Source organism: Anthonomus grandis, chromosome 8, assembly GCF_022605725.1.
Source record: "Anthonomus grandis grandis chromosome 8, icAntGran1.3, whole genome shotgun sequence".
Lineage (NCBI taxonomy): Eukaryota > Metazoa > Arthropoda > Insecta > Coleoptera > Curculionidae > Anthonomus > Anthonomus grandis.
In genome coordinates, this window is record NC_065553.1 from 9,571,649 (window position 1) to 9,593,321 (window position 21,673).

General features: G+C 28.1%; 1 protein-coding gene and 1 long non-coding RNA gene across 5 annotated transcripts; both read right to left on the reverse strand.

The window, feature by feature from the left end:
* Positions 1 to 522: 522 nt before the first annotated feature.
* LOC126739483 (uncharacterized) lies at positions 523 to 3,235 on the reverse strand. Its single transcript, XR_007661641.1, has 2 exons — positions 3,088 to 3,235; positions 523 to 833 (listed from the first exon to the last, which is right to left on the reverse strand). It is a non-coding gene; the product is annotated as an uncharacterized LOC126739483 (long non-coding RNA).
* Positions 3,236 to 7,666: 4,431 nt separating this feature from the next.
* LOC126739776 (PRKCA-binding protein) lies at positions 7,667 to 14,488 on the reverse strand. Of its 4 annotated transcripts, none has more exons than XM_050445589.1 (8): positions 14,298 to 14,465; positions 13,319 to 13,452; positions 9,765 to 10,145; positions 9,608 to 9,710; positions 9,379 to 9,543; positions 9,021 to 9,214; positions 8,078 to 8,330; positions 7,667 to 8,021 (listed from the first exon to the last, which is right to left on the reverse strand). In XM_050445589.1, exons 2-8 carry the CDS (start codon positions 13,396 to 13,398, stop codon positions 7,746 to 7,748), a joined length of 1,452 nt encoding a protein of 483 aa, XP_050301546.1. In that variant the 5' UTR covers positions 13,399 to 13,452; positions 14,298 to 14,465; the 3' UTR covers positions 7,667 to 7,745. The 4 variants fall into 4 exon arrangements, with proteins under 4 accessions (XP_050301546.1, XP_050301545.1, XP_050301544.1 ...); XM_050445588.1 differs by lacking the exons at positions 13,319 to 13,452; positions 14,298 to 14,465 and adding exons at positions 10,941 to 11,048; positions 11,110 to 11,164 and having other exon boundaries at positions 7,667 to 8,008; positions 8,065 to 8,330; XM_050445587.1 differs by lacking the exons at positions 13,319 to 13,452; positions 14,298 to 14,465 and adding exons at positions 10,941 to 11,048; positions 11,110 to 11,140.
* Between the last annotated feature and the right edge of the window lie 7,185 nt (positions 14,489 to 21,673).

Here is a 21,673-nt window from a genome sequence, read left to right on the forward strand (position 1 = left end):
GTATTTTTAAAACGAATCTCTAGAACAACTCCAGCATAGAATAGTTCAGGAATACCGTGCTATATCAAGAGAATCATCTGAAAATACACGTGAAAGTAGTCTTTATTATTGTCGTCAAAATAACAGAGATCATTTTCAACATTTAATTAAATAATGATAAAAATTTCAAATTTGTGTTTTCCTTGATAAACAATGAAGAATTTTTTGAAATGTGATGTATCACTCGACCTCCCTTTCTATTTAAGATTTTAGGGGTGTATCTCACCTTGTCCAACGGGTAGCAATCAAGTTTTTAAATTGTCACCCTGTATGTCTTCTTGTACGGTATAGCGGGAATTTTTGATATATTGTGTACAAAATTCAAGCTACTTATTCACATTAAGGAATATTTGAAGCAAACGTTCGCATCTTGCCATTTTTTTGATTATTGGCTAAGAAAGTATAAAACATAATTAAACTAACTCAATTTGGACTTAATATTACTCATTAACAAGCAGCATAATTAGGCCAAAGTAAAACACATTTATAATAAACATTTGATTGTTTAATTTCATAAAAATACTCGTATATAAACTGTACAAAATATCTAAAAATTCTTTTAATCTACATTTATTTATCGATGATAATCCCTGGTAACCATTGCAAAATATTCATTCCGAAAAAGTCCAACTTATAATTTTTTTTAAATTTCTATCCCCACCATGGATGTACCGGATGTAAAGGTACAGGGTGTGCTATAATTGTTTTAGTATAAACTGGTACAATCGCTGGTGCCGGGGCAATCACTTTAATTGGAGCAGGATGGTAGACTATCGGAGCTGGATGGAAAAATCCTGAAATATAATATAATAAAGATAAACAAAAAAAATATATATAGCATGAAAAACTTTGTATTGATATCTAAGACAACGTTTAAAGGATATTTTTGAAAATTTCTAATTTTATTCTTTATTACATATAATAAAACGATGTAAAAATTAACAATAATGTACGAAATAATTATCAAATTTACAAAAAAAAGTAGAACATAATTTAACACAGCACTACTTTTTCAAATTAAAATAACAAACAATAATAATAAATAACAATCAGGTGATTTGTACAAAAACACCAGATCATTGTTATTTATAGTACTCGAGTATTATCTAAAGACAGTATGTGAATGAAAAAAAGCTGACTTTTGTATCGCGGTATTTTTAATTTTATTAGAAGATAACTTTAAACTTCTACAAAAAAAAACTAGAAAATGTGTATTATAACTAGTATAAAAGAAAACTTTATAAGGTAAGTTTTTACTGAAATACAAAAATTGAGAAGAGTTAACAAAATGTTAATTTTTTATTTCAATTGAATCACTGAATTCCTTTTTTCTGATCATCATAAAGTTATCTGTAGATATAAAAATAAATACAAACAAGCTACAAAGAGAAAAAAGGAGTATCCTGTATACAGGGTATAAATAAATAGATGCGAAAAATTTCAGGGGTTGATTCTTACTGTATATGAACGTATGTCCTAAAAGGCGTAACTTTTGAGATATCGGGTTGTAAAGATTAAAGAAAAATATATGTTTTTTTTTATAATACCTGTAAAAACCTTGTAGATATTTGAATAAAATTTGGTATGCATTTTTTATGCATTAAAAGGCATTTTCTGAGTCTCACTAATTTTTTTTATTTGCCACTTTTTTTTATTTTTTTTTTGTTTTTGTAATTCTCATTTATTTCTGAGCAAATTTGATCTCTTGACTTTCTTTTGTCCGAGGTTGCGTATTCGATTAAAAAAATTAAATCCATCTACCTAAATGTATTACGTGTTTATTATTAATGTTTAGATGTGATTCTAATTTTTGTTTTAAACCAAATGAAAGAAAAAGAAATTAAATAACTATAAAAAATGTTCAAAATGACCTCCCTCTGCCATTATGCAAGTATACGTCGCCGCATTCGTCGACGAATCTGATAAAAAATTCCGGGAGAATTTTGAATTACGGCACATGAATTAATGATTCGATTTCTCAAGTCATCAATATCCAGTACCGGACACTGATACAAATTAAAAAAATTTGTGAGCCTCAGAAAATGCATTTTGATGCATAGAAAATGCATACCAAAATTACTAAAATTACAGGAGTTTCAGAGGTATTGTAAAAAAACCTATATTTTTATTCAATTTTTACCACCCGGTACCTCAAAAGTTAGGACTTTTAGGATATACGTTCATATAAAGTTTTTTCTTAAAATTTACCAAAGAATCAGCCCCTGAATTTTTTCGCTTATCTATTTATTTATTTATTTATAAGGTGCAATGAAAAATTCAAAAGTTTAAAAAATTTTAGATTTGATTTTGCAGAATATGACTGAATTCATCCACGAACTAGAAAAACATTAAACCTTATCCCAAATTTGAGGGTGAATATTGAAAACCATAAAAGGTGCATGATCGGTGAAATGTGCGTCCAGCTGTGTAATTTAATGATTTGTGAAATGCCCTCCAAAAATTTTAAAAAATCCGAATATTTCTGGAGCAAAAACCGAAAATTCAAAAAATAAAGAATAAACACTTTTTCATGGCCACTTTTTTGTTCTTAAAAAACAGATTTTTTTTACGTTTTCGTTTTTTTCCGGATATCTCTGGAAATATTCAATTTTTTATAATTTGTAAATCGCATTATGGTTCTTGTTATTCTTACGGTTTTTGAGCATAATAAATAATTGTATTAAATTTCTTTTTTCCTGACAATTTTTAATAGGCTGAATCAATTTAATTAATATTTCCTTGCACACTTTTTAATTTTTTGTTTCGAAAACTAACTCAGAAGTTTGATATAGGTGTAAAAAATGTAAATTAATTTATTTTCTTTTTCCTTTTAAAATATAACTCTACCTATATTATCTATTATATAATTTTTGGTTTATATTTAAATTAATTGCTATTTTTCAGATAATTTTAAAAATAACATAATATATCTAAATTTTTATTTTTGGAAATTAAGGTTAAAAGCTGGTTAAAAAAATATATTTCATTAAATTAAAAAACGATATTTTCAAAATAATCCAAAACTAACAAAAAAATTGTTTTATTTACCTGGGGCTGCCAAACAGCAAATTAAGAGAGAAGAAAAAAATAGTAAGTACTTTAACATTTTAATGGGTATTTATTATATTTGTATTTAGTAGGAGACTAAATGCAACAAACTAGCGTTTGCCCAGGTTTTCCTGTTGCATTTATACCTTTTCATGTTTGGATGAATGGCAAGGTAGCCGAGCTGATCATCTGTAAGGAAAAGTGTAGGAACAACAGAGTGACAATAAATCTTCTTATTGCGTTCTTTAGTTTTCGCAAGGATTACATTAAGTTTTCCCGCGATTTTTAATTTTTCTGTTGTGAATATAAAATTTCAATCGCTAAAAATACCGAGAAACACCATTTATTAAGCTCTATAATTCACGTTTTATCTTTAATAAAAAGGGGGCCCAAGATTTAAAGAATTAACCTGGTATATTTAATTTAAAACAATATTTTCTTTTTTTTGGGATGTCCTGTTTGTTTAAACATGAAAACTGTTGTAAAATATGAACCAGCTAGTTTTCTTTGTAATTTTTAACCAAGCGCTTCTAAGAATAAAAATAAATCAGTATACATAGTTACAATAAAAAAAATTATTAGATCCTCTTCACTTTTACACAGCAAATACAAAAAACAAATTTTGCTATTCGACCTATCTAATAATATTAAAAAAATGTTGAAACTTTTGCAGACACTCTGTATATAGTGTTGCGATGGTGTAAAGAGAAAGACTAGATAATAAAAAATCAAATTTGCAATAGTGTTGCTAAATTCTTAATAACGTTAGCGACCAATTAGTTAGCCCTCATGCGATCCGCTAACAATATGCAAATTTTGTTACTTAAGTAGTACAAAGTTTTAAAAAAAAATAGTACAGTTTTTGTAAAAAAAACGTAATTCAAAATCAAAATGTAACGTCATTTCAAAATCTCCTTTTGCTTCTGACAATCGTTCGTAAATCTCATCTCGTTAAATAGAAGCACTTTATTGCAAATGAATTAAATGAAAATGTTAACAGTATCCTTGGACAATTCGATCGAGTATTTTTTTTATTATATATGTGTGACAAGCGGTTACCATTACTTATACCTTACTATGTTTACCTAATTTAAGTAAAATTAAGTTACTGAGTTAAATTTTGAGTTTAATTTTAAAGGTATGAAAATAAATAAATGATGCATTTTATTTTCAATACAAAATTTAAACAGATTAATCAATCACATCTTAAGATCTGTATCATTAGGCAATATTTTATGGATTCATTTTAAGCACTTGATTACTAATATTAATATATAAAGTCATTATATAACGCAATATTCCCGGACCTTCAGCACAAACCAGTATCTGTGTTTTTAAACAATTTTAAAAAACATATGATATATGTAATAATATAAAATATATATAATAATCATATTAAATTCTGATTAATTTAATATAAATTATGCAACACCAAATGTTTTTTGCATTTTTTTTTCTTTTCTAAGTATTAATATGTAACTTACTATTAGAAAGTGTAATTTTATATGGATTTTATTATAATTATTTCTTAATCTTTGTTTATTGAATTTTCTTTTAGTTCCTTGTTTTCATTTTTCTAATGTCATCTTTTTTTCTCTATTAATAAAACATCTTTTCTAATTCAGACCTGGCATTTGGTAATAAATAGTATTTACTCGGTTAATTTAAAATATAAATTTCAATTTTATTGTTGCTTATTAAAATTAGTTATTTTTAGTTAGTCTAGTTATAAGGGTTGAGTGGAAGAACACTTTAGTGAAAACTGAGTATTACTGAAGTGAACTCAGCCTTTTTCTTTTATCTTTTGCCTTGCAGATACTGTAATTCTGTTTTTTTTTTTGTTGAAAGAAATAAAGATTAATATTATTATTACTAATTATTATATTCCTTAAAAAACATTAATTAATTCTTCTGTTCAATAATTGAACGTATGAGATATGTATAGTAGTATTTTATAAATTTATATTTATTTAAATAATGACGTCATACCCAACAAAACAGGTAACATTAAATTATACTATAATATAAATGTTATTATAATAATTTTATACAAAATTATACCTTAATTGTATTTTTAAATTATTTCTCTTTTTTAAAATAAGAAATATTTCATATATTTATATTTTCATAAAAAAAAATATTTTTTAATTTAAATGTTTTTAGATTCTATACCGGATTTTCACACCGTTCAATGTAAACCTAGTCAATAGTACTCTCTTTTATATGCAGGACAGGTGATTAAAAAAACTTTTGATTATAAAAATGCTGACTATTCACGGATGTATCGGAAAATTAAAAATCACGTTATAAAAGTGTTACCTTGTAGCAAATATCCTAAATTTTTATTCTATTATATGGTATTTGTAACAAATAATTAAGGATTTGTATAAAAATCTGTAATCAAAAGGATTAAAAATTAAGTTTTTGTAAAAATAACGTCCTAATCTAAACTAATAGTTTTGTACAGGGTGGGCATTTTATTAGAGGCCTCTCGAAAGAATATAATTTTATGGAACTTTTATTTTATTACATTTTTGTTTATACAAGAAATTCTGTTTGTTAGGATACCCTATATTATGCACTCTACTCTTCGATTAAAGTATTTTTACGTAATGAATGTACTCGTATACACATATTTTTACTCCCTTTAAGGATATTTAATATTTTTAGCTGAAATCATTCAAAACATTATTGCTGATTAATAAACTATAGGTCGCTTCTTTTATTTGAGTCTTCAAAATTATACCGAGTGTTAAATATTGACGTTAAAATTTTACGATATTTACACTTTGTTTAATAGGATAATTTATATATTTTTATGTTGTCTATTTAGACTTTTCCCTTTTAGAGAAAAAAAAATGAAAACTCCAAGTCTCAGTCTCATTTTTTCATTTTTTTTTCTTTTTTTGGTTACGTAGGTCTCTTTAAGATAATGGACGAGTTCTTTCAATTTTCCTTTTTATCTGATATATTTCTATACATACAGACTCTACCTCAATATGCACAAATTATACAAACAATGTATTTCTACATACCTATGAGTGATCAAAGATATTGAAATTTGAATACTAACCAACAAAATAAAATAAAACAATATTAAAAATCTTAAATCCATATCAATTATAAATGCGTTTAAATTTAAAAATTAGGTACTATTTATGTAGTAAATTTTTAATATGCCCTCTTTGGATAGATTTTCCATTTTTTTTAACCTTATTCTTTAGGTTACAGTAAAAGAAAGTTTAGAAACCAGCAATATATATTTATATCAAACAAAACAAAATTAAAATCCTACGTCAATATCATCATAAAAATATATAGGGTCTTTCATTAAAAAACATTTTTACTTAACTTAAATATTGTAAAATTTGAACGTCAGTAATTAACACCCTGTATACTTTTGAAGATATGCAAATGTATACCCTTAGTTTATTAATTAGCATTAGATATTAAAGCTACTTCATTTTAGCACCACGCAATATCAAAGACAAGACAAAATAAAGATGTGTATATGAATCTATTAATAAAAAATATTTTAAAATAAGTAGCAAAGTTGGTATTTATGTCTAACGAACAAAATATACTGTATATACAAAAATGCAATAAAATAAAACTACTTTTATAGTTAAAAAGCCTACCACTTACATTTTATTAAACAATGTAGAATATATTGATGGACTAGCGCAATATATGTTTCATTAAATACAATGTCTTCTTAATATAATACTAAACTTAACAATATTAGGACTTCTAGTAAGTAGAGGCACCATTATATTAGTTTTTAATTTTCAAGGGTGTTTCGCTTATCTCTTCTTTATCAAATACAGTTATATTTTCCGTTACGGTTTCTATATCTTTCACATCTTCACTACTATTTATTGGCACTTCTGTTACGTCTACTACAGGTTTTTCGGTTTTCTCTGCTGTCACATTTTCCGCTTCCTTTCTCATAGATTCAACATCTTTTACAATAAATGATCCTATTGGAAAAATTGCAAAAACTTCTCCATTTTGATACAGAAAACTCTTTATTTGCCATCCTTCTTTGGAAATGACCAATGGAACCTTAACTTCAGCTTGTCTTGGTACTACAGGAAGATGAACTATTGGTCCTTCTAAATTATAAAACTTGGGAAATACATCTTTTCGAAAGCTGAAACTGGTGGCGACTGGTCTTCTCGAGTACAAAGCTTCTTGAGTATGAATTATTTTATTTTCTGCCACGTTTATATAATTTGGTGATGGGTATACAATTCTTGCACTAGTGAGGTGCAAAAGGCACATAACTATGAAGTATTTCGGCATTTTGGTAATACTGATTTTAATTTTTTTGAGTGTTCCTATTTATATTAAAACGTAATTGGTGAATAAAAGAAATGGTGCGCGGTCCTTTCTTTTTTGCATCTCTGTGTTGTATAAGGTATTAGATTTTTTATCAATACGTTATGGTTAAATAAATTTCAATGATAATAAATCAATAGTGTCTTTCTATAACAATTAAGTTTTTACGGTCAAATAAGCACCTAGTTTAATAACAGTCATTTAGTATAGTTATATTATCAGCTGATCTTAAACAACATTATTAAACCATTTTTTTCAAGATTTTATTTCATAATAAAATATACACCAATTTCCTAAAATTTAAATTTAACATAAAACTACTCTAACATTGGCAATAATTCTCCCTCTGCAATATTAGTGGTTTTTCTAGGACTCTCTTCCAAACATAAAGTAGACAATAATGTCAGATTATCCATGGCATCATAGTTTGGTTCCTTTTCAACGTCATCTGTCATTGATAAGCCTGGCAACAAAGGACTGAGATCTTCACTACCATTAGTCTCATTTTCTTTTGATATTGATCTGTTCAAAATTGCTTCGCTGATTTCTTCGGCTGATGAATCGATTTCCAAATCGTCACCTTCATTAAAAACCTATAAAAGTTATAATTATTTAAAATATCATATCGATACCTACAAAATTTACATACAGGTACTACAGGCATGGTACTCTTATATTGAAAAGCACTATTGGACAGATCTACTTCTACAGGAAAGAGAGCAGGTCCTGATACGGCGGCTAGATGCTGCTCATGCATTTCGCTAAGGGCTTTTACTATACGGACGAGTTGTCCTCCAAGTTGCTGGACGTGTTTGCTGTCTAAAAGCTCCATTTTTACTAAGACGTCTGCACGGAGCTTCGCGAAGCGCGTTCTTGCTAACTGTCGACATCGTAAAATTAACCTAAAATTTCGAATAATTCCTATAATTGCTTTATAGAGGGTGTCATTAAAATGGTGTAAAAAAATTCGCGGGGTGATAAATCTCCTAAAAATGGTAAAAAAAGTTCCTATAAATATAAGGCGAAAAATGTATTTTAAGAAAGTTAAGGGCACTGAAAGGTGAATTTAAAAAACGGTAACTGTAGGTTTAAAAAACGAGATAAAATTTCGAAAAAAAATCATCTGCCATAAATTTTGACCCTAAACCAAATGGTGATACTGAAAAATAATTTGAAAAATTTAAAAGTGTTGTTTTTTTAAAAGTAGGGGGTTGTTTATTGAATAATTTTTTTGAGGTTAACGGAAACTGTTTTCCCACTTAGATTTCTTTTTTAAAACTTTCTAGTGCATCGATTTTCACGATTTTTTCAGGATGCATTGATTAAAATAACTTAACAACTTCATTCTGGGTTCGCATCTGATCCTCAATCCTAATCATCAATAATATTTCAATTTTTAAATTTTCCGTTACTTAGTGCATTTTAGTAAAAAGAAATGCGTTTATTCTGTATAAAAGTATGGTATGCATGTGGTACATTAAATTTTAATGGATTAATATATAAGGTGTCTTATTAAAATATGAAAGCTACCACATGACACTCTGTATAATGGTAAAATTGTTTCTTCTATTATTTTTTTTGCATAACTATACCTGTATTCGTAGTTTCCTGTTTCAACTCTATAAATAGGTTCCTGTAAGGCAGCGTATCCGCACTCTTCATCATCCATTTCTTTTACTTTTAAACAATATGCTAAATATTCAAATTTCGCGTCTGCATACTTCTTCACTGTAAGTCTTGTGTCAGGAATAGCTTTGTGGAGATAGGTGCCCATATCTGATAAAACCTTAATAAAAAATATGTCAGTACATACAGTTTAACTAGGCATTTTACAAGAATTATTTTCCTGATATATTGGTGAATATAAGAGAAATAGGATTTTATTTATTAATATACTTGCATGGTAAAATGTCAATGTTACTATTATTATACAAGTTTTAGTTTGTTTACCGGTTTCGCTTTTTTAATCATATCAATCCCTGCCTTTTCCATATTTCTATGTTGTTCCCCAAAAAGTCGGAATGCCTCACTTGCTCTAGGTTGTGGTTCTCTTACAGCCAATGATGCAAATACATCTCCCATTGCTTTTATTGTTTGAAGAAGTTCCACATGAGCCTATATTAAAACAGCTATTTATAAACACATATTATTTACATAGAATCATTCATTTACAACTTACATGTAATACCCTTTTGCAATGATCAACGAGTCCCCTGTACATAAGTTCCGTGTCTTGAAGTTCTTGCATCTTTTTGACTAAAGTATCATTGCACAAAATTGCTCTGGATGAAAATATACAAAATAAATCATAAAATTTAACAAATAAGGCAACAAACCTTGATAAACCTAAAGCGTCAGCAGTGGAAAAACTCATATTCTCTACGAGTCGATGTTTCATTTTCTTCAAAACAATATCTAAACTTTTTCCTTGTTGAGGATCGGCATGTAACTTATTATAATTAATCACCACCTCCTCTTTTGCAGCTTGGATCATCTTGGCCACCTCAACTTTAGTTTTTCCTTTAACGGGTTGACCATTGACGGAGACCAATTCGTCACCTGATTGAAGGGTTCCATCTCTACTAGCCGCGGTGTTGTCAAATATTTGGACTATGTAAAGACAAGGACAGTGTGGTGCTCCTCCACCTATGCTTATACCTATAAGGTTGTTTTCATCTTTTTTCACGGTTACGCTGCCTGAAGTGACAGTCATACCCCTGAAAAAATTTGTAAATACTGAATATTCATTAATATGGAAAGTTTTTTGAACAGAATTCAATTCTAGTCTAATCTAAATTAATTTTTCTTTCTTATTACTAGTTTCTATAATAAAACAGAGGTTTAATTGGAATAGACATCGTATTGATTGTTAAAGGTACGGTTCTCTTATATATAGTTTAGGAAATGCTGGGTATGGATCGATGTTTTATAAGTCACTATCGTTGAGTTTTTAATGCAAAATATGGTCATATTTGTGATCTATAAAAATACGTATTCTGTCAAATTTCGACAAAAATAATTTTTTCGGTGAAAAATTTTGTGCAGATTTTGTTAAATGATTCTGGGAGGATCAATAATTTGAACTTAAATCCAATTTAATACAACTATAAAAAATATTGAAACTCTTAGTTTGTTGATGAATTTTGAATTAAATGCAGTTTCCAACAAAAAAACAAGAATGACAAAAAATAATAAAGTTCCGAAATTTTAAACGATTTTCTCAAACATATTATCGCAGATCCCCAGTATTTGTGAGATGAGATGATGAAATCGAACTGAACTGAATTAGCAAGACACTATTAAGCTTATGAATTAACCTGGTATAATTTCTCCTCTTTTAATAATTTCAAATAAAGACCTTAAAAAACGTCTATTATTAAGATTTCTACATGTGTTACTTCTAAGTCAGTAAGTGGCAAATAATCTCTCAAATATTATTTTATTAACTAAATAAATGTTTTCAAGAGTTATTAGACTCTAGCACTACACTATCCATTACTCTTTGTCCTTACAATGTATTTTCAGGAAAATACCAGTCTTTCTCTAAAATCTTTAAATCCTCTTCCTGCGTAGTTTTTTCTTCATAACAAGCTAGTTCACCTAGTCCACTTTTTTCATCACTATAACATTATGATCAACATTTACTGATTTCTTAAGGTACATAAATATAGTTGTACTTACAGGACAGGAAGGTGCATTTCAAAAGTACTTGGCACTTCCACAATGTTGTCACTCATTATGTCTCTTACGTTTTTAATAATGACTGGAACCTTTGTTGTAAAAAAGAAAGTGTTTTGGTGAAGAGATGAAACTATTTTTTTTTGCTAGCCTACAGCTTAAGCTTTATAAAATTATTCCAAGAACATAATAAAATATGCCTTAGAATTATTATTTTCTTTATTTACTACCGAATTTTATAAAAATTAAATATGGTTTTTATATTAATAAGAACCCCTTATATACAGCTTGTTCTAAGTTTAACTACATTTGTCTAAAAAGTAAAAATGGTTTTGTTGAAGCTATTGTAACAAAATAAATTGAAATCTTAATTATCATTTACCGCAGAAAAAATAAAAAAAATGACTTCGAAAGTTAAAGAATTAATAAAGAAAAAATTTAATTTCTTTGGGATCGTGATCTTAGAAATCAAAAACGCTTATCGTGTTGAAGGTATAGAAATAAGAAAGCTATCATCATTGTTATTTTGATTTTGAATACTGCTGCGTTAAATAAATAAGATAACTCGACGAGGCACCCTTGTCTTGTTTTTCAATGCTAAGATATTCTTTTTCTTCCAACACTTTTTTCCCCAATTTTACTTTAAATTATTTAGAGTTTTAAATTCCCATATGTTATACATAGATCTAGATTTATTCTTAGACCTGCATGGCCGAGATATTGCGGTTTTCTCTTTTTCACTTCTTATAGGATCTCAACGTCTTTCTTCATTCCTCTCAGGGTCTCCATGTCGGCAATTTGTTCGATCCATGAAATTCTCAACATCCTACTATAGATCGCATCCTGAAGGCTTCTAATTTACGCTTGCCATGTACATACGTACACCAAAAGGTTAAACAAAGGTACGCCAATATTTTAGCATATTAATTCTTAGGTCCAAGATCTCGACTTGCTCTGTTTATAGCTTCTTGAACCTTACAAAGATTGCATAGGCTTTCTCAATGCGAATCTTTATTTTTGACTGATAATCCAGAATGCAATATAGACTTCAAATACAAATAAGTAGATAGCAATGCTATCGTTTTAGTAAAAATTTTCAAAAATTTTAGTAACTAAAAAAGACAGTTAAAAATTAGGGTCATCTATTAAGCGTATTATGATAAACTCTTAAAAATAAAAAAATTACCATAAAATTTTAAAAAATCAATAAATAAATAACTTAATTTTCCGGAAACAATAATTATATCTTAGGAACCAAAAGAATTGAAAATACAAAAAAAATAGATTATATAATATGAAAGGATATCTATTTTAGTATTTTTCAAAAACTTAAAAGAAATGGAAGCTCTATTTCAAAAATTAAAATAAAAGTTCAAAAAATAGAAATTATCCATAGAAATAAACTGAATTATTAGAATCGTTATTAAATACATAAATTAAAATTTACCAGAAAACAGAAAACATAATAGTTATATTAGAAAGTAGCGCTACGAACAGATGCAATATACTGGCTCGATACAAAAACCTTTTTAAAATGTTTGCCTGTGGTAATGGATACTTTCCGAAAAAAACTAATTGTTTAAATGTTATTACGCCTTATACATCATACTTTGTTACAAAATAATTCACTTAATTTTGTCCTAATTTTGTTATTACATTTTTAACATTTTTATACTGGTAATTCCTGGGATAAATTTTCTATTTTTTTAAAACTTGTGTTTTAAACTAAGTGATGACACAGGTAGTCGACCATTTTACTTTAATTACTTACTATTAGCACAGTTTTTTTCAGTTTTATCATTTTGCATGTTTGATTAGTAACTGTATCTATGGTTCTTAGCAAAGAATGTTTTACTTTGACTATTAACTTCAATGTACTAAAATTTTAGCCCTTTTATCATTGTAGGTCTTAAGGTACAATACAATTTGTCATACTTTATTGATGAACTTACTCAGAACAATTTCAAAAAAGCAATAGAATACTACAATTTCTAGTATTTCTTTTTGGTACTATTGACACTTGCAAAAATATCAATTTTTAAAGAAAACTATGCTCCTTCTGAGGCTATAAATAATAATGCTTAACGATAATGCTAAAACATCAAGGATTCCCATCTTTTAATAAATTACCCGAATTAGTGCTATAACAGTTTTTCTAGGCCACTCTGTATGTACTTAACTAAATAGCATAAAATTTAAATAGGTACATTACATTTTGTCTTCAAAGTCCCTATAGGTGTAATACACGTGCCTGTAATAGAGGGAGCCATGCGTGTAAGGAGGATATGCCATGTCAGACAGTAGATAAATTGAGCAAACTAAAATTTTCTGATCTACTTGCGTGCACTAAAAATAAAATGTTACTACTACAAAAAAGCTTTAACTCACATTAAATTAAGAAGATAATAAACGTTCGATGTGCTATTTATCGTATGCACATATATTAAAAGATAAGGGCCTTTTGTATAAATGTAGGAAAAAGCATATGCGGGTGTTAAATAGGAAAAATATAGACAACAATGATAAAATTGGGTTGAAAAAATTTAACGTATAAAGTGTTTGAAGTTGAAGACTTTTAAAAATATAAACTAAAGGTATTTAATCAGTAGGGAGAAACTTTGAAGAAAACAAAACGTTAAAATATGAATTTTTTTCTTAATATTTTTGGAACACTTTTTACAAACATTCTGAGTTTTTTTTTATTTAGAATAGTTTGAATATAATTTTCGTCGTGAAATTCATTACCAAAAATTCTAAATTTTAATTTTATAATTTGAATTTCCAATCTTTATACTAATATCAATATTTAAGAAGTTGGAACATTTTTGGACATATATTAACAGAGATTGTTCAGCTTATTTTTATGCAAAAGTTATCGTACCTGAAGCTTTATGCTTACTTATGAGCCAGAATATGTAAAAATATAGATATTGCTTAAGTGCCCTAAAATCTTTTATTTATCACGATTAGACTTTTTGATTTGTTAAAGCAGATGTTGCACTAGAAATTATAAATATTTTAAAATATACACAATCTATCATGCAAACATAATATTTTGACCAAACTATTTACACATTTACAATTATTCCTACTCCGGATAAACCATATTATATCGAATGTATATTCCCACTGGCAAAGAAGATCAATAAACAACATCGAATTGTAAACAGAGCGATTGCGACACTACTCACATTTTGTCTTCCTCTAAAAAGTAATCATACTCTAAGTCGAACATGCCTCCTTACTATTTTTCTATATTTTCTAGCCTACGATACCTATTTTCTAGCATGAAACTAGGCTGTAGGAGTAAAAAAATACGCTCGCACCAAAAATATTAATGGATTTGACACTACAACCGTTTGACGGACCGTAGTTGTGACGGCGCTAAGTTGACGGTGGCGTCGCGACGCCATATTTTTGCGCCGTTGTCAGATGGAACGAGAAGCTTGGTTTAAATTAAGGTTTATCAGGTCATAATTAAGGGCGTCTGTAGAAGTTATTAAAGTGAGCGAGCTTCAGCCCTGGGGGGTAAAAAAGGAGGAAAGGAGGAGGATATTCAATTACAGTATCCAGAAAGTTCTCCGTTTTAAAATTCTAAATTGATACATCTAAGAGATTTCTCGTGTGGTATTTATATATGAATAGTAGTTTAGTTTTTTTCTCCATATTGTAAAATAAGTAGTTAGAAATCATTGGGATTCGGTCTGTTTAAATAAAAATCCTTTATTATATTTACAGAAGCTCCATTCTATTTTGCCACTAATTTGTACCTTCATCAGAAGGAAAGCTAAAAAAGAAAGGAACTACACACTATTAAAAAGTCCAAACGGTCAAACCACCAAATACATCTTGAAAAAATAGGAACACCATTATATTCAAAAACAATAAAATACTTACAATTTGGAAATAAATTAAAGGGATCCTTTGTTGTGTACTTAATATGTATATGTCTCTTTCAATTCTCGAATTTATTTCCAAATTGTAAGTATTTTATTGTTTTTGAGAATTGCGTTCGTATTTTTTCAATCTTTATTTGGTGGTTTGACCATTTGGACATTTTACTGTGTAATCCTTTTGTTTTTTAGCTTTCTTCCTGACGAAGCTATAAATTAGTTGCAAAATATAGAGGTTCTGTAATTGTCCTTAATATCTTTAACGTATATTTGAAACTGTATTCCTGGACCATGGTATTTTTTTTTAAATTGCGGTAAAAGACACATTTATTGAACACCTACCTCGAGTTTATTTTTCTTCTAAAACATGTTGCACAATGTTATTTTTGGGCTTGTTGTCCAACAATGCACAAACGATATTTTCCCAAAATTTTGCAATTCTCATGTTCTTTTCAGTTAATTCCTTGAATACCGCATTGAATAGGACAGTGTTTGTCAATAGTTCGACTAGAATATAGTAATAGCTATACATATAGTATCTTTTTGATCCGAAATATCAACAAAGCATTTTGCTGTATTTTAATTCACTATTATTGATGGTTTCAACATATTACCTTTTCTTGTTAGAACGTAAACCATGTTTGGGATATCTTATATTGTCAAAAATAGAACATCGTGCTTTTCCCTAGTTAGGAACTACAACTTTCGTGTTCCTTTTGTGCATCTTCATTTCGCCGTTTTTCAATGTGGCACTTATAGCTTTAAAAATATGAAATATTCTCAATTAGGAAAGAATCTTAGTAATTTTATCCCTTTGGAAAATGTGTATTTATTAAAATTATATACCAGAAAATTTCCCATCAAAAAGTATTCTCGAAGTTTTCTAGCAATTTCAACAGTTTTTGAGAAAATCGGTTTAAAAGTCACTGGGTACTGAGAAAAACCAACCTTGCCTAGTGAAGTCACATTTTGGCCTCTAACTTGAAAACTGTTACTTAAATGGAAAAAGTGCAATGTATACATTAAAATTATGCAATGAAAAACTTACTTTCAAAAAGTTTCTTTGAATTTTTTTTAAATTTTGATGGTTTCTGTGAAAATTGGTTTTCAAGTCAAGGGTACTAGAAAAATCTGAACCTAGTAACGTCACATTTTGGCCCTCTAACTTGAAAACTGTTACTTTAACGAAAAAAGTTTACTTTTAAACTTTTCCATCTGTCTATCTAGAGAACATCATGAGCCTAAAGTATACTAAATCTGCTATGCTTTTGGATGTTTTGTTTGATTGAAGTATACATTAACTTTGGTCTTATTGGTCTTATAAAGAGAAGATCGAAAGAGTCCTAACACATAGAGCTAAGAAAAGTAATCAGATGTGGGCTTTGTATTTGAACTAGTCCTACCTTTTGGAAAAAATCAAGTTGAAACGATTGACATACAGAATCTTTTTTTGGCAAGTTCCATCCAACTAATTATAGCTTTCACTCTTTTAACGATACATTTTAAGGGTTTATTAACAACAATGTGTGCTTGCATGACATTCTTGGATCTAATTATTCTGATCTAATGATGAATAAATGATTTAATATTTTGTTGTGTAATATTTAAGTTTCAGCAAAAGAAATTATATTAACGTATAATTCTGTTTAAATATAATTCGGGGGACTATTATATTCTTTGACTTCAAGCAATTTCATGAAAATGATCGTTTGAAAATGCTCTGAGAAAAGTGATGGAATCTGAGTTTGTTGAAAATAAATCTTATTCCACAAATTGGAATAATTTTTTATTGTTTCTTCTAGTTCATTTTTTGTAAATATTCTTCTAAATTTGATTTTAATAATATTGAACTTAAAATTGCAAAACTTCTAAAAAATCTAAAACTAAAAAATTGGTTACATGCATATAAATTAAAGAAAAAAATAATAAGACAATTTTAATTCTATTTTACTCAATATAATAATAATGTTATCTATAGGGTTAGCTTATTGTATTCTCAGTGATAAACACATTTTCATCAGTAAAGATCATATAATAAGTTTTAACAATTTCACGGTTCAAATGAAGTTTCTTAAATAGTTTTATAAATTCAGTAGGGTTAATTAGTAGACTTGCTCTAATCTGAATAATATTAATATTCAATAAAGGTAATTAAAGAAATTTCTTTAAGGCACTTATTCCTAATTTATTTATTTAACCAGAGAATAACAAGGAAAATAAGACAGAAAATCATAATTTAATTTCTATTATACATGTATAAATCTTAATTTATTTTTTCCTTAACGACCCTTAACTGAAAATATTATATGAAAGTTGTCTAAATAATTAGGAGTTTACTGCTTTAAAAAATTAAATAATTTACTAATAGATTCTTACTTATACTAAAAACCTGTTATTCTTTCAGTTTCTGGGGAATTAGACAAATTTAAAAAATATATATTTTATAATAAGAGAGGTTCTAAACTATCAGTTCTGTTAAATTTTGGCTTATTTTTTTGTACTTTATTTTTTATCAATTTCGATCGATTTTATCGATTTTTTCATTTGTTAACTTTATGATTGTCGGAAAAAATTGTAAATAAAAATTTAAAATGAATGAAAAATAGAGAAAAAGAAGTTGAACATATATTTTGTTAAAAAAAATAGGCGAACACCTGTAAAATAAAAAAAACAATGGTGTATCGTCATCAATGGTATATCGGCGAAAAATGGCGACATCGTTTTTGCCGATATATATTTTACCCGTTTTTTAATTTTACTAAACTCTATACAATCTTTTATCAACATTGCATTAACATACAAAATATATTATAAATACATTATTAGCTTATTTTAGTATTATAATATTAAAATATATTAACAACTAAAAACTTATAATACCTAATTTGAAAAAATTATATTCCAGCTATCTAAAACTTATTCTACATTAACCAATAATACCTCCAGTCACTACTGGCTTCCTAGAACTGCTCTTCTTAAACAGTTTTTCAGTGTTATCCCTTTTTAGAATACTCACAGGAGAAATCGCACCTCCTGCTTCCACTAGGGGAGTTTTCGACAAGTTTTCTGTCTCCTCTTGATATACATGATGATTCTCTTCTTCTGGTGGCAGTACTGCACCTCCTATTACACCCCCAACATCACTTCCTACAACATTTTCTTGAACAGGTCCTACTATACCTCCAACAGGACTAGTACCAATTATTTGGGGGTGAACTGGTTGAATCAAAATGGGATTTGACGAAATTATGTGTGGTACATGGTATGGCAATATTGCAGGTGTCGCTATATATGAAGGTTTTCTTACATTTAGGTCATGTTGATAAGTTTTGTGAACTGATGATTGAAATTCGACAGCAGGATCAAAATTTTCTGTTAGTTTTTCAGATTTTTCAACTGGTTGGGAGTTTATTAGTGTGGTACTTAAGAACAAGCAACTTATGATAACAATAATATCAGAATTACTCATGTTGTTTTAGGGTATGAGATGGTACTGATTCAAATCAATTAACTCTTTTTATTTATATGCTTTGAATTTTTTAATTTGTAGTTCCTGTGATCCGAGAATTAAACAATAGCGTGGGAAATTTAAAAGAGCCAATAAACTTTTTGTCTAGTATAGTTTGCAATAGATTTTAATTACTGAAATAGGTAAATTACCACGCATTTTAGATGCAGTAATTATGCAGTTTAAATTCAATTTAAAGTTGAATGTTTAAGTTCTGTGAGGTTGGGAATTATAAGTGGAACCTATATTGGTATTCTGTAATTGCTTATTAAGGTTTAAATACTTAACCGAAGCTAAATAGAAAAACTTGTTTAGCTACAACTCCAATATGAGAATTCATCAAAAACAAACAAAAAATAGATCAAATACCATTTTTATTTCTTAAAAACTAAAAACATATCACAATGAAAAAGCCATGGCCTCATAATAAGAATATCAAAAAGACATCCAGCAATCTCAAAAGATCTTTGAACATAATTCCAAATAATTTAGTAAAGAGCGGGGTAGCTAGTGTACGCCACTGGAATTGGTGCAGGGACCGCGACTGGCGCATGCGCAGCAATAAGGGGCGCTGACAGTGGCGTAGCTAGAGCATGATTAACAACGTGCGCTGAGTAAGATGATGCATATGGAACGGAATATGCCGCTGGTAGAGCTGCAGGGACTGCGGTGATCACGCCTCCGAGACAGCTCGAGATTGCTAGGACTGCGAAGATGACGATGGACTAAAATACGAAAAGAAAATTATATTTTGTATCCTAGTTACTAGTATAAGAAGTAATTTAAAAAAAAGTTGCTAAACTAGTACTCATATGTATATACGTTGGAACACTTATTTCTACGGTTATAGTTTTAAATAAATAACTTACGATAATCTTTGAAGCCATTATGCACAAGTGTTGTTTATTTGTGAAGTTCAAATTAAACTGCCTTCTCTGCAAGAAGTCTTAGTATTTATACTTACAATAATTTCCTCCATACCTCCCAAATAATATGGCAAGTGCAAATTGCGACAAAAAAAATTCAATATCGCGTTATACTTTTGCAATCGATAGTTATATCATCAATATAACGAAAGTGATTAGGAATTCCGGTAGCATCGATTTAATTTGGAGTATTATAATGGGGTATAAATATGGAATAGGTTAGAGATGGGCTGGTGTAACGATGGAAATCGATGACTTGAATTCATAAATAATTTTCCCTCCGTTCAAATCCCTATTTGGGATTCTCAATCATCTGCATAGTATCTGCATGTAATTAATACAACATATAAGCTTAATATTTTGCTCTGTTTTAGTGCAAACCTTAAAAAAAAATTTAAACTATTGAATAGCTTAATTTGTATGCATGCATCCCCTTAGATTAGGCACTCTTAGATGAACATAAAATAAGCATAAAAAAATTCGATTTAAAATTTAGTATTTTTATAATTTTTTTAAAACTATATCGTATGTCAGCTGATAATGACAATGTTGCTCCAGCAAAAAGTGAATATCTCAATAAATGACTTATTATGATTAGATATTGGAATACGCTTTCGGAAAATCATTGAGATATGGCAAGATTTATTGATTACCATTGCTTAAATAAAAGAGAATTAAAATAAACAAGATTCCTACGAAAGTGTTAAATCAAATAGTTTTTTTTTTATTTGTATCAAATCCTAACGAACGCTCCTCGAAATTGAACAAATTATACGTGATTCTAGTAGCTACATGTTTAAGAGTGATCATTGTCGGTAATATAAAGTGGAATGCAGCTTGTAGAATGCTTCTAGTTTAACTCTATAGATAAACGGAACTTGGATTTTTTTCATTTGCTTATAGAATTATTATATTTAGAAGAATTCTGTCCTATTAATTGAAAAAGGAAAAATTAAGAAATTGCAATCGGAATCTCTCCATGTTACATTTCCAATATTCGTTGTAATTCGATATCGATTTTGCTAACTATAAATCCGCCCTGATGTACGTTTAAATTGCACTTTCATTATACATTTGCGCTTAATGAATACTAATTTTGTCCTAGACAAAAAGTTACTACATTCATTATATCGTTTAGTATACAACTGATTAAGTTTTACTGATTATTAACTACATTTCATATCTCGTCTTTAGAAGGACATCATTGAAGCGATTGAATTAAAAAAATGTTCTTATGTCGGTGAATCATATTACAAAATTATTAATAATGCCATTAAAGTCACACGTCTTCCTCCGTTTCATATATCACCAACTATACGTTTCTTTATCAACCCTATTAACAAAATTAAATGAAAAAAAATTTTTATATTTTTACTTATTTAGCTGTTCTAAGATACCATATGGCACTAACAGATTATATGCATCTGATAGCAGACAATCAAGTAATTCTGCGTTTGTTCTACTTTCACAACCCACATTTGAATAAAAGATACTCGTATGTATACAATATCTGTATAACCTTGGTGACTAAACTTGCGCATTCTTTTTTATTACTTAAAACATTAAAAATTATGTTTTTAAAAATTCTGTGTAATTTTGGATAATTTCTCAATACTCAAATATTTATTTTCATAGACTCATACAAATAAGTATCGGTTAATGTCAAAAAATAAATCTATAAGCCTTAACCATACAACTTTTAAAATGTCTTAAAAAAAACAAACAAAAAATCTACAATTAACTAAAAACTGATAATATAAGAAAACAGTACCATACATATATATCTTTTTTTCATATATAGCTTTTAATAAACAAACAAATACCAATTATGGAAGTAGAGAGAGAATTTAAATATTCTGTTGTATAAAAAGAATTTAATTGGAAGATTTAAAAAAAAAAAATACTTTCATTTACAGAATTATTAAGATAATTTTATTCATCAATTATTACCGATACGTACCGACTAAAATAATTTGAAACCCCAAAAAAATCTTTTTCTATCAAATATATATTATTTTCTTTTTCTAACATATATATATATTTTTTTCTTCTCTTTACCCTGTCCAACAACCTTCGAGAAACTATATAAAAAAATTATAAAAAAACAAGGATAATGAGACCTAATTTATAAAAAAATAAAGTAGTCTTAAAAACGTTGAAAGTACCTAAGTATATCTTTCCGTTTAAAATTGTAACAACATAAAGAAATTATCTTGCTACAATTGTATCGACATAAATTT

Bases quoted from the DNA above. Each gene is read 5' to 3' on its own strand.
- LOC126739776 (XM_050445588.1), bottom strand. The intron at 9,711-9,764 runs GTTTGTTGCCTT...ATTTTCATCCAG, and splicing joins GACGCTTTAGGTTTATCAAG to AGCAATTTTGTGCAATGATA. The intron at 8,331-9,020 runs GTATAGTTATGC...TCGAAATTTTAG, and splicing joins ACAGGAAACTACGAATACAG to GTTAATTTTACGATGTCGAC.